Below are 12,359 nucleotides of genomic sequence, written 5' to 3'. Positions count from 1 at the left end.
TTTTGCTTCCATTTGTTTTAAAAGAGTTATAATTATATCAGCTCTGAAGTTTATATTATGTTCATGCCTTCCATAATGATTAAACTTAAATGTTGTTTCTTCTAAGTTATAATTCCATCTTTAAATTGTTTGATGTGTGTTTTATTTTTGTATGATATTTCTAAGATAGTTATTCCTTTATTTCTCTTTATTAAAGCGGTTAATTAAACTAAAATATATTGCTAAAACCTTTAGTTTTTATACTTGTTTTATTTGTTGGAAAGTATCATATTAAGTCATCGTTGTTTTGTGTTAATGAAATTAAGCTCTATTTGTCTAAGTGCATATTTTTGTGTTAGATTTTATTAAAAATACACGTTGGTGCTTATTTTCAAGTTATTAAATATCAGAAACAAAGACGTATTTCAAAAAAGATGTTTATAGCTGTTTAGAATCAGACCCATTGTTTCTGGTTCAGTGATATAAATAGATAATATCAATTCATTGATATAATTCATTACTTGTTATGTTAGTAGGTTTGGTTATTATCTTATCCACTTTCATAATAGATAAATATGCAATAAATAACTTATTATTTGTATATAATACTGATTGTATTATTATTATTAATGGCTGCATTGTATTTAAACCATAAAAGGATTGTTCACATCAAATGTATTATGAAATAGGACAAACTATATAAACCTTATTATTTGAAGCTATAGACAATGGGTTGTTGAATTAATGAAGATATGCCACTAATCCAGTAGAAGTTCAATGACAAGTTTTATGAAGGTATGTCTTTTGATTGATATTCACAAGAGTTGTTAATATGCATTAAATAATTCTTATTCATGAATAGTTGTTAATTAACATTTATTATTCAATACAACTTAATAAAATGAAGGAAATATCAACATATAAATAAATTTTTTAATACATAGAAGAAAGAAATGATATTAAAGAAAGGAAAGAAATAAGAATTATTCATGAGATATGTTATGATATAAGAACTTAAGTTTATTGAAGGAATTAAGTAAAGAAAAGAATGTTCAATAAACTATAAACTCACCAATAAATTCTAATATTAAAGATGTTTTATTCTTGTAATACTCTAATTTAGTTTGGTTGATGATAATACTGGCATTTATCTTGTATTGGGCATTGTTTACATTTTGGATGTGTTTTACGACAACAACATTGTCCAAAAGCAACAAGCGACTTATTAAACAAAGACCATTCTTCTTTTGGCAGCCATGATTCTAATTGAAGTCTCACTTTTTCTGGGGTTGAACCATCTGCCCAACCTAGTCGTTGAGAAATAACAAATACATGTGTATCAATTGCTAATGACTCTAGTCTATCAAATCCAATTGATAAAATTAATGATGCGATTTTTGGTCCAACACCAGGAAGTGCTAATAATTGTTGTTTTGTTTGTGGGACTTGATTATTGTATTGTTCTTTCATAATAACACAACAACGTTTTAACCGTTTAGCTTTTGTAGTATAAAACCCAACACCTTTAATACAATTAATAAGAACTTCCAGGGATGTATTATTAATAACATCAACACTTAACTCTCCAAGAGTTTCATGCAACTTTTTAACTGAAGCAAAGGTTATTTGGTCACGGGTTTGTGGAGAAAGAAAAGTTCCAATAAAAGCATAAAAAGGTTTATTGTCTTTATTATGACACATTGATAAAATTTGGTCAGCTCCATATTCTTGGACTCCCATTTGTTTAATATCAACAGTATCAAGATATTTTATAATTTGATGAAAAGTAGTAACTCTTTCATGTATAACGTTTGGTTGAATTGTTTTGGTTGTTTTATTTTCCATTCAAAAACGCTTGTGAAAAATGGAAAAGAATGAATTTCAAGTTCAAATTATTACCATTACTAAATGAGTAGTGAAGAAGCATCCACCCTATCATCAAACCCATCCAGTAAAAATATAAGTGAAGAAAGTAATGAAGATATAAGTGAGAATGAAACAGAAGAATCATCAACAAGAGAAGAAAGTGATGGAGAATTAAGTATTTCATCAGGAGAAGGAAATGAAGAGAATCCAAATGAATCATCCATTACAATAACAGAAGGGAAAAATATTGATTATTTAGAGTTATATAATAAAAAAAGTCAAGAATGTTATGCACTTCATCAAAGAAATGAAATATTAAAAAATAAAATTAATGTACTTGAAAAGAAGATAATAGACCAACAAGAAAATATTGAAAAATTAATCAATATTAATGAACAAATTATGAGAGATAAAGAACTTATTTATGGAGTATTACAAAAAATTAATCAAGAAAAAACACAAGTTGAAAATGAATTAAATTATATTAAATCAACAACATTTAGTCCTGTTGATACAAATATTAGTTATACTTGTCCACCAAAAGATGTTAAAGTAGTTAATCTTTCATTTGATAAATATATATTTATTAAATACTCAACATCAAAACCATTAGGAATAATATGTTTATTTAATGAACAAAAACAAGCACGTGTTGTAAGTTCATTTACTTGTAAAACAGAAGAATTATCATTAGAAGAATATTTTTATTATCAACCTGAAGGAAAAGGAAATGGATTAAAAGTTAAAGATGGAGATCAAGTTTTATCAATGACATCACAATCAAATCAATTAATTACTGTAACTCCATTATTACCATTATTTGATAGATTTCATAAAGTTTCACAAACTAGTCCAATTCTTATAGGAAAAAGAGAATATTATATGACTGTTCTTGATCTTACTACCATTAGTAAATCAGATCAACCTCATGAATTACGTGCTTTTGGAGTAATATTTGAAACTGAAATTACACAAAAAAAACCTGGAATGATTGATGTTTATGATGGATATTTAGAAATGTTTAGACAAATCAATCGTGGTGTAATTATTTCTTATGTCGCTTCATTCAATTATACCCCAAGTATTTTAATACCCATAACAAGGGAAGTTATAACTAAACCATTCCATCCACCAAAAAATGGAATAATGTATTTTGAATCAAAACTATTGAAAATAGACAAATATCATATTCCTCATTTATTTCCAATCCCTTATTTATCAGATGAAAGTTATTCAATTGCTTTCTATTATAATGAAGCTCAAGATCGATGTCATATTATCGATGTTATTTAATCAATAATTATAATTAAAGAGGTAATAAAAAATTTATTCACTCAATTAATTTAATTCTTGTTAATTCACTTCAAAATCATCTGTTGTTGTATTAATAAATTTAGACATTCCAGTTTGGTTTGTATTATATCCTACGTCTGAATTCATTGTAGAAGTTAATGTAGTTGTAGTAGTTGTTGTAGTAGTTGTTTTCATATTTGGATCTATAGATTCTTCTCTTAATTTTTGTGGAGATGTAACTTCTTTGTTTTCTGCAAATGTAGGAATCAACGTTGCAAGTTCATCTTGTAACATAACTGCAACATCCTTAAATGCAGGTCTTTTAGAAGGAGTATGATCCCAACATTGAGTAATAACATTCCACCAAACATCAGTCATAGTATCTTTACGTTCTAATCTTTTTCCTGCAATAACAAACTTAGCAATATCCCAAGGCATTTTAAATTGTTCAGAAGAATAAGGTTTTCCTTGAATATATACTTCATACATCATAATAGCAAAACTAAATTGGTCTGCTGTTATTGTATAAGGTTCTTTACTAAGTAATTCAGGTGCCATATATACAGGAGTACCTACTCCACAAGTATAATTTCCTTCATATTCTTGTACTGCTCTAGATGTACCAAAATCAGTTATTTTACAATTAACTATCTTTGGATTAACTTGATCTACACAGAACATTAATAAATTATCAGGTTTAAGATCTCTATGAATAATATTAATAGAATGCATCATAGCCATACCCTTACAACAATCAATCATAAATTTTAATTTTTGTTCATAACTTAACTTAACTTTCTTTAATACATGTCCTAATGATCCATCAGGTGCAAATTCAATTGCTATACACATCTTTTTTTCAAGATAACATGCTCCAATAAACCCAACAATATACGGTCCTCTAAGTCTAGTCATTAATGTTACTTCTTTATCAAACTCTTGTTTTGCTCCTATATTATCAGTTCTTTCTTTTAATTTTTTTACAGCAACTTCAATTCCTCGATATGTTCCTCTATAAACAACACCAAATGCACCATCACCTAATGGTGGTTGTTTTAATTCAATTTCATCAAAATCAATTTTATTACTTTTATATGTTGAAACAGCTAAAGAAATTGTTCCAGTTTCTCCTTCTTTTGTTTTTGTATCTTCTATTCTAATGATAATTTTTTCTTTACATGAACAATTACAATGTAATTGAATTTCAAAATGAACATTCATTTCAGCTCTAGGTTCAAGTATTTCTTTTTCTACATCTGCCTGTAAGAAAAATTTATCTTTTTTTGGTACTTGAATCCAAATAACAAATTGTTTATCAGTATGGTTTTTAATTAACAACGTATCTAATAATGGTGTATCAATATCAGGTTCTGCTCCATCCAAATTAAAGTCTAAATGAGCTTTGTTAATATAAATATTATTCCCAAGTTCAATTAATGTTTCTGTACCAACAACAACTTTTTTCTTTCTTGCATTTTTAAGTAATTGAGCTGTTCCATTATTTTCTAATGCTTTCATTTCATCTTCTTCCATTTCTTTTTCTTGTTTAATTTTTCTTCTTCTTAAGAAAAGAATTATTATAATAATTACTACAATAAATACAATAATTAAAAAGATTCCTCCAATTACTGAAATAATAATAATAGATGTAGTATAACTTTTACATTCAGGATATCCTTTATATCCTGATGCACATTCATTACATAATTCTCCACTATATTTTTCTTTACATTTTGTACATCCTGTTGATAAATCAAAATTATTCATACATTCTTGGCATATTCCATTTTGACATTCAATACAATTAATTGGACAACTCTTTTCAAATGGGGAATATGGTTTTTTATTAATACAAATATTTGGTAATGTTGTTGAACATGTATTATCTATTGTAAGTCCAGTTATTGTTAATGTATTTAATACATTATCTGTAACAGCAATAGGATATTCTTGAATTGATGCAAATGAATTTCCATACATTCTTACTGCTTCAAATTTAAATGCTGTAGATGAAAGATAATCTACATATTGTTCATTTTTTGCTCTAAGAACAATTCTTCCATCACATGCCATTGTAAGACTTGTTGAATTTACTGTAATTCCAATTTTTACCCATTTATTAATTGGTATTTCTTTTGTTTCTAATGCTGTAAGTATTGATAATGTTGGTTTTCCTTTATAAAGATTAATATTTAATGTTTGCATAGTAAATCCAAAGAAAGATGTTTTAAATAATGATGTTGTTGAATTTTCAATTTTAACTGTAACAAGGTATGTATATTCATTTGTATATTTTCCCCATCCTGATGGAATATCATATGATGAAACTTCTAAAAATGATACTTCACTTTGAGTAAATTTAAAATATTTAGAATTTGGTGTATCTAAAATAGTATCACTTCCTTCTCCTATTAATGAATTTTTTATTTGATATGTTGTAAGAAATACATTATTATTTTCTTTTGACTTTAGAATAATACTTGAAACACTTGATGGAATATTATAATTACTAAAATCAAATGTTTTTGTTGATAATTTTGCTTTAGGACTACATTCATTTGATGAACAAATTCCAAATGAATTATCAATAGCACAAAACATTCCATTATGTCCATTACATGTTCCATAATGAATTCGTATTTCTTTAATAAGTGGGTCAAGTGAAAGATTAATTTCAGATGATGGTGTTGATGTTGTTATAATTCTTAATGTTACTTGTGATCCAAGAAGATAATAAGGAAGATATAACACATAATTTGGTGTAAAATAACTTGCTTTAATATTTACTCCATTATGCCATTGATTATTCATTTGATATTGAACAATAAAATTTCCTTGAACATCAAGTTCTAATCGAACAAATCGTTTAACATTTGTATCTAATGTGTTAATCGTAATTGATCCTCCATTATTAAATAAAAAATATGAATCATGTGGTTTCATATCAGATATTTCAACAAATGGTAAAGTAGCTAAATTTTGTTTATTAATAGTAATGTCTGGAATAAGATCCGTTCGTCTCATTGCTAATTTTTCTAATGCTCCATCATAACATCCATCATCAATTAAAGGAATACCTATAGATGTTTTTAAATTACTTATTCCCCCAGACACTTTAGTTCCTCCGTAAAATAATAAATTATTGAAAAAAACTGCATTTCCACTAGTATATGATAATCTTGCTTTTTGTTTAAATATTACATTTGATGGACTAATATGTTTTGTGTGATAATTAATAACTTCCTCCTCTGTTAGTACATGACTTCCATAAATAAATCCACTTACAGTTCCAATATTATATATTTGTGAAGAAGTACATAACATAAAAATATTATCATTTTCTTTAATTATTTCACTTGCTTGGTATGTAGTTGTTTGTTTTTTACCGTTAATATAAACACTAATTAAATTATCTTCTGACGCACTTAAACACACGTCATTCCACTCAAAATATGATGGCGAAAATAACGTTTCTACTTTTTGTTCTGAATTATAATATAATAATGATACTTTGCCTATGTTATTTTCATTTGAATAAACCAACCCAAAGTTACTAAATCCAACGATGAAAGCTTTAGCATTTTCTGCAATTCCTGTTGCTCTTAAATTCATTTCAGCACAAAAATATGGTGTTGTAAAGCTTCCTGATAATTTAGAAATATAATAAGAAGGAGAAGATATTGCAAATCCTGGAGAACAAACTCCATAATCTTCACTCAGTGAAGAAAAGATAAATATAAAAAAGAGAAGAAACATTTGAAATTTAATAGTTTAATTAGTTTATTTTATTATTTTCTTTTATTATATAAAATAAATATCCTAATTACTGCTTCAGTCTTGAAAACTTTAAATCTAATGAAAAAAAGAGAGAAATAAATTTAATTCTTTCAGTATTTAAAATTCTCCAAATCCTGAATCACCTGGATTATCATTTTGATGTTCATCTGATCCTATAAAATCATTAACGTCTGTATTTTCTTGATTTACTTCTTCTTTTGTTTCTTCCTCTTTAACCTCTTCTTTTATTTTTTCTTCTTTAACTTCTTCTTCTTTATTTTCTTCTTTTGTTTCTTCTTCTTTAACTTCTTCCTCTTTAGTTTCTTCTTTTGTTTCTTGTGGATTTTCTCCTTCATCTTCAAGTAATCCCCAATCATCATTTTCACCATTTTCAACAACAAATTCTCCATCATTTTCAAATGCGTCATCTGCAATTTCTTCTTGTTCTTTAGGTTTTTCTTCTTCTTCTTTTTCTTCCTCTTTATTAAGATTAGATTGAACAAGTCCTAATGCTTCTTCCCAGTCAAAGTCATCTTCATTTGTTACAGCTTTTTCTTTCTGTTGTTCTTCAGTATTTTCTTCTTCTTTTTCTTCGTTTTCGTCTTGGTTTTCATCTTCACTTTCATCTTCTTCTTCGCTTTCGTCTTCATCAGATGAACTAGCATCACTTCCCCATGGTCCTCTATGTTTCTTTCCAGTTCCTTCTTCTCCATCTCCATTCAACCATCCTTCAAGATCATCTTCATCAATTTCTTTCTTTTTCTTTTCTGTCTTTGTTTTAGTTTTAGGTGTTTCTTCAATAACAATATTTGTTTTTCTAAGAGATGGATCACTAGCTTGAAGAGCAAAATCTTCAAGATCGGTATATCCATTAATAATAGTATTTAGATAATGTGATAAAGTTCCTTCTAAGAGTCCTTGACGTTGTTGATTAAATCCAGTAATAACAGGAGTTGGTTTATCAGAAAGAAGAATATCTTTTGCATGTTTAAATAATTCTTTACAATGTTCATTATTCTCAGCAAATAAGAATCTTCTTAATAATCTTTCTCTATCACGAATATCAAATGAATTATCATACATAGCAAGTTGGAAAATATATCTAACCAGTTTCTCACTTTGTTCTTTATTTGTAATATATAATTTTCCTGCAAAAGTCAATATTTGTTGTTTAACACACTCATCTTCTTCAACAAATGTTTTAGCAAGAATTCTTAATATATCAGGTCCAAGTTTAGGAACCATTTGAGAATATTCTCCAATAACCCAAACAATACTTGCACGTGCTTGTGGGATTTTCATATCAATAAGTAATTTTGACATTTTACCAATAATTCTTAAATCACGTTCTGGATCATTTTGACCATTTTTAGATAATTGTAATAATTTTTTAATTCCAATAACTGCTTCTGCTACAATTTCTGCGTTTTTATTTGACATGAATTGTAATAATTGAACCATACATCTTTCTGATGTTTCAGGCATAATCATTGCTAATCTAGACATTGCTTGAATAGCAAGAGTAACAATATGTGGATTACTCCATGTAGTATAATCCTTTAATTCATCAAGAATTTTTTGGCAATTTGTTTCTTGTACAAGTAATGTAACAATTTCCAATTTTAATTCACAAATTTCAGTGGGATCATCTGGATATAAGAAGAAATCTTCTAAATAATCTACAAAAACATTTGGTTGTTGTTGAATTAATGATAATAAAACTGGATATAAGAATTGTTGTGTTAATAAAGATGATGATGTTAATTTCATTATTCCTCTTGCAGCTTTAATTCTATCTTGTTGATGTCCTACATGGAAATATAATAATGTTGCTTGAACTACAACAGCAGGATTCATAGAATAAAATAATGGACTAACACTACTAATAAGAAATGCTAAGTCTTTATCCATTTCATGATCTTCATCTAATTCAACTAAATTAGGATCAGTAAATTGTGTTCTAGCATAATGCATAAGAAGTGTCATAATTGATACTTGTCCCCATTCTTCACAATCAATTAATGCTTGACATAATTTAATATAATGTTTATGAATAAGTTCAAATCTATTTGGACATACTTGAAGAAAAGCATAACATGTAGAACCAAGAACAATTGGATTTTTATCATCTAACATTTGAACAATTAAATTAACACATTCATCAAATCTTCTTTCATCAAGATTATAAATTTTAGGAATTGCAAGTGCTGCTGCTTTTCTTACATAAGGTGATGTATCTTTTATTGCTTTTGAAACTGCAATAACCATTAATTGTGCAATGTCTCTTACTCTTAATGATGTAATTGATTGTAATGCAGTTGTACGAATAAATGTATGTGGTGAACTTAATGCTTTATGCATTGTATTAACTGCCATTAATGCATTTGTTGGATCTTTTTCTGAATGATTTACAATATACATACATACAAGTTTTCTTAATTCCATTTCTTGACTACCAACATTCATAGCAATTTCAGCAAATAAATCTGATGTATCTAATCCTGTATTTTCTAATTTAATAATTGCTTTTAATGCTGCTAATTTATCTTTATCAGATGGTGCAAATAACATTTTACGTAATGGTTCAATACTTTGAACATTGTGTTGTAACATTCCACTTTTTTCTTGAACATTAGGATGTTCTTGTGGTTCTGACCCCATTGAAGGCATATTACTTGATGATGATGATGTATAAGAAATAGACATAAATCTATAAATTCTGTTAGATCTTTTTCCTTCTTTTTTTGTTTTCTTCTTTTCAGTTTGAATTTTCTTTTTATTATCTTTATTCTTTATTTTATTATGAATTTTATTATCCTATAAACTAAACGAATTACTTTTGTGTTCTTTAAAACCTAAAAACCACACAATGATTTTCTTTGCAGGTGACAAAGATTCTGGAAAAGTTCGTCTCACTCGAAAAGACATTGATTCTAAAGGATTACTCTTTGATGAAAGTGTTATTGTAACTATTCAAAATAATAAACAATGTATTTGTAGAGTTTCTGGTTTTAATGATATTATTGAAGAAGGATGTTCTGTTGACCCATTTGTGTGTATTAATCAACCTATTGAAAGAAATGAAATTAAAGAAATTAAATCAATTGAAAAGATAAAAGAGATTGAAAATTGTACTTCTGTTAATGTGTCTTTATGTCCAATTAATAATAATGAATATTCATTTAGTAATTCAAAAAATGTTGATAAATATCTTCTTAATATATTAAATGGACAAACTATTTGTATTAATTCTATCATTCAAATTCATATCTTAAATATTATTGTCACTATTCAAAATATTAATGGACAATTACCAAATGGATTTTTTTCTATAACTAAAGATTGTTCATTTTCTATTCAACACAATAGCATACCTATTCAACAACCTATTGGATATGAATTTTTACTTGAAAAAATTTATTCAATATTAAATGATAATAAAACACTTCTTTTAGAAGGAGAACATGGAAGTGGAAAAACATTAATTGCTAAATATTGTTCATATAAAATAGGAAAACAAGTATATTATTATTATTCATATCAGATTATTGAAAATAATAATATTGTTAATTTAAATATTCATAATTGTATAATTATTCTTGATGATATTGATGAACTGATAAAAGATTATTCATTATTACTAATACATATCATCAAACAATTAAAAATTCATAATAATTTAATTGTTTGTACAACATCACAAACAATACCAAACATATTCAAATCAAATGAACTTATTACTTATTCACTTAGAATTTCTCCTCCTGACCAAATAATTAGATATAAAATTTTAGATTCATTAAAATGTAATTGTAAAGAAGTTAATGAAATAATATCAAAGAAAACAGTAGGATATTTACCAAAAGATTTATTATTATTACACAATGATGTTGAAGCACAACTTCATGGAAATGAAACAACAGAAGAAAAAATAAATATATATCTCCATTCAATGACATTTGTAACACCATCAGTTCTTGTTGGAAGTGAAACAGATTTTGATAAATTACATTGGGATGATATTGGAGGGTTAGAAAATGTTAAAAAAGCAATGATAGAAGCAATAGAATGGCCTATGACCCATTCAAAGGAATTTAAAAAACTTGGGATTCGACCTTCTCATGGGGTATTATTGTATGGTCCAAGTGGGTGTGCAAAGACAAGTATTGTCCGTGCAACAGCAACAATGTTAAATACTTCATTTATAACATTGAGTAGTGCAACAATATATTCACCATATGTAGGAGATGCAGAAGCAAGTGTAAGAGATACATTCAAGAGAGCAAGAGCAGCAACTCCCTGTATAATTTTTATAGATGAGATAGACACTGTAGTAGGAATTCGTTCAGGAGGAACAGGAGGTGATTCAGTTAGAGACCGTGTTTTATCAACATTATTAAATGAGATGGATGGCATTGAAGAAGTTGAGGGTGTTATTTTAGTTGCTGCAAGTAATAGAAAAGAATTAATAGACCCAGCATTATTACGACCTGGTAGATTTGATTGTTTGATTGAAGTTCCTAAGCCTGATCAAAAAACAAGAGTTGAAATATTCAAAGTTGCATTAAAGGATATTCCTATTGATCAGTCATTTGATTTTGAATTATTGGCTCAATTATCAGAAGGTAAAAGTGGAGCAGATATTAAATGGATTGTCTCGGAGGCTTGTACACATACATTGAGAAATGACATTAATGCTACTTCATTATCATTCAACTCTCTAATTGATTTGTTAGAATAAAAAGTTATAATTAAATCATGAGTATTTATCACTTTAAAAATTTACAACTAGTCATTGTTCTTATCATAATAAGACATGGCTTATTTAATTTAATAAACAGACTTTATTTTAATAAATCCATTCAACAATACAGTAATTTAAGTTCATTTGAATTACATGTATTAATTCGTGTAATAAAACATTCGGCTTCTTTAACTTATTTACTATGTAAATGAACTGATATTTATTTGTACATGAAATGATTAGTGTCATTGAATTTCAAACTCAGAAACATTTGTTAGTATTATCCTACTTTATTTTAATAAAAAAAACATCCTTAAAACTATGTTTAAATATCAACAAACCTTTGAACTGTGTGAATAGCATCATATTTTACCATTACACCAACAGTTTGTTTTTATTATCCCGTTATAGGAATAATTTAATGTTCATTTGTTGTATTGAGTAAGGTTTATTTAAATTTTCAAAAATAAACATTCATTAGAACAAAGTAAAACAAATGTGTTTAAAGACGGAATAAGTTTCAATATTTCATTACTTAAATTTTGATTATTAATACATTTTCTCAAATTAAATTCTTTTTGAACACATTAACTCTCTGAACAAGGTTTTAATATCATTTATAAACCTAAAAGTTTGTTAACTCTTTTACGTTTGCCAATATTAAGTTTAATCATAAAATGATTAAGTTTTCGTTACATTA

The 12,359-nt window shown here is 26.8% G+C and overlaps 5 protein-coding genes across 5 annotated transcripts; 2 read left to right on the top strand and 3 right to left on the bottom strand.

Annotated features, from left to right (window-relative positions):
* Positions 1-1,098: 1,098 nt before the first annotated feature.
* ENU1_056690 (endonuclease III, putative) lies at positions 1,099-1,824 on the bottom strand (the record flags this gene model as incomplete). The annotated part of the gene is made up of 1 exon (XM_008858025.1): positions 1,099-1,824. The coding sequence occupies one exon, from the start codon at positions 1,822-1,824 to the stop codon at positions 1,099-1,101; it is 726 nt and encodes a 241-aa protein (XP_008856247.1).
* A 63-nt stretch (positions 1,825-1,887) lies between these two features.
* On the top strand, positions 1,888-3,138 carry ENU1_056680 (hypothetical protein; the record flags this gene model as incomplete). Its single annotated transcript, XM_008858024.1, has 1 exon — positions 1,888-3,138. The coding sequence occupies one exon, from the start codon at positions 1,888-1,890 to the stop codon at positions 3,136-3,138; it is 1,251 nt and encodes a 416-aa protein (XP_008856246.1).
* A 60-nt stretch (positions 3,139-3,198) lies between these two features.
* Positions 3,199-6,894, bottom strand: ENU1_056670 (tyrosine kinase, putative; the record flags this gene model as incomplete). Its single annotated transcript, XM_008858023.1, has 1 exon — positions 3,199-6,894. The coding sequence occupies one exon, from the start codon at positions 6,892-6,894 to the stop codon at positions 3,199-3,201; it is 3,696 nt and encodes a 1,231-aa protein (XP_008856245.1).
* A 138-nt stretch (positions 6,895-7,032) lies between these two features.
* On the bottom strand, positions 7,033-9,621 carry ENU1_056660 (Adapter-related protein complex 3 (AP-3) subunit, putative; the record flags this gene model as incomplete). The annotated part of the gene is made up of 1 exon (XM_008858022.1): positions 7,033-9,621. One exon carries the CDS (start codon positions 9,619-9,621, stop codon positions 7,033-7,035), a length of 2,589 nt encoding a protein of 862 aa, XP_008856244.1.
* Positions 9,622-9,784: 163 nt separating this feature from the next.
* On the top strand, positions 9,785-11,656 carry ENU1_056650 (ATPase, AAA family protein; the record flags this gene model as incomplete). Its single annotated transcript, XM_008858021.1, has 1 exon — positions 9,785-11,656. One exon carries the CDS (start codon positions 9,785-9,787, stop codon positions 11,654-11,656), a length of 1,872 nt encoding a protein of 623 aa, XP_008856243.1.
* Positions 11,657-12,359: the final 703 nt, after the last annotated feature.

This window comes from Entamoeba nuttalli, assembly GCF_000257125.1.
Source record: "Entamoeba nuttalli P19 unplaced genomic scaffold asmbl_3139, whole genome shotgun sequence".
NCBI classification, from domain to species: Eukaryota; Evosea; order Mastigamoebida; family Endamoebidae; genus Entamoeba; species Entamoeba nuttalli.
The sequence above is the reverse complement of the archived record's forward strand: the minus strand, read 5'-3'. Positions and strand labels throughout refer to the sequence as shown.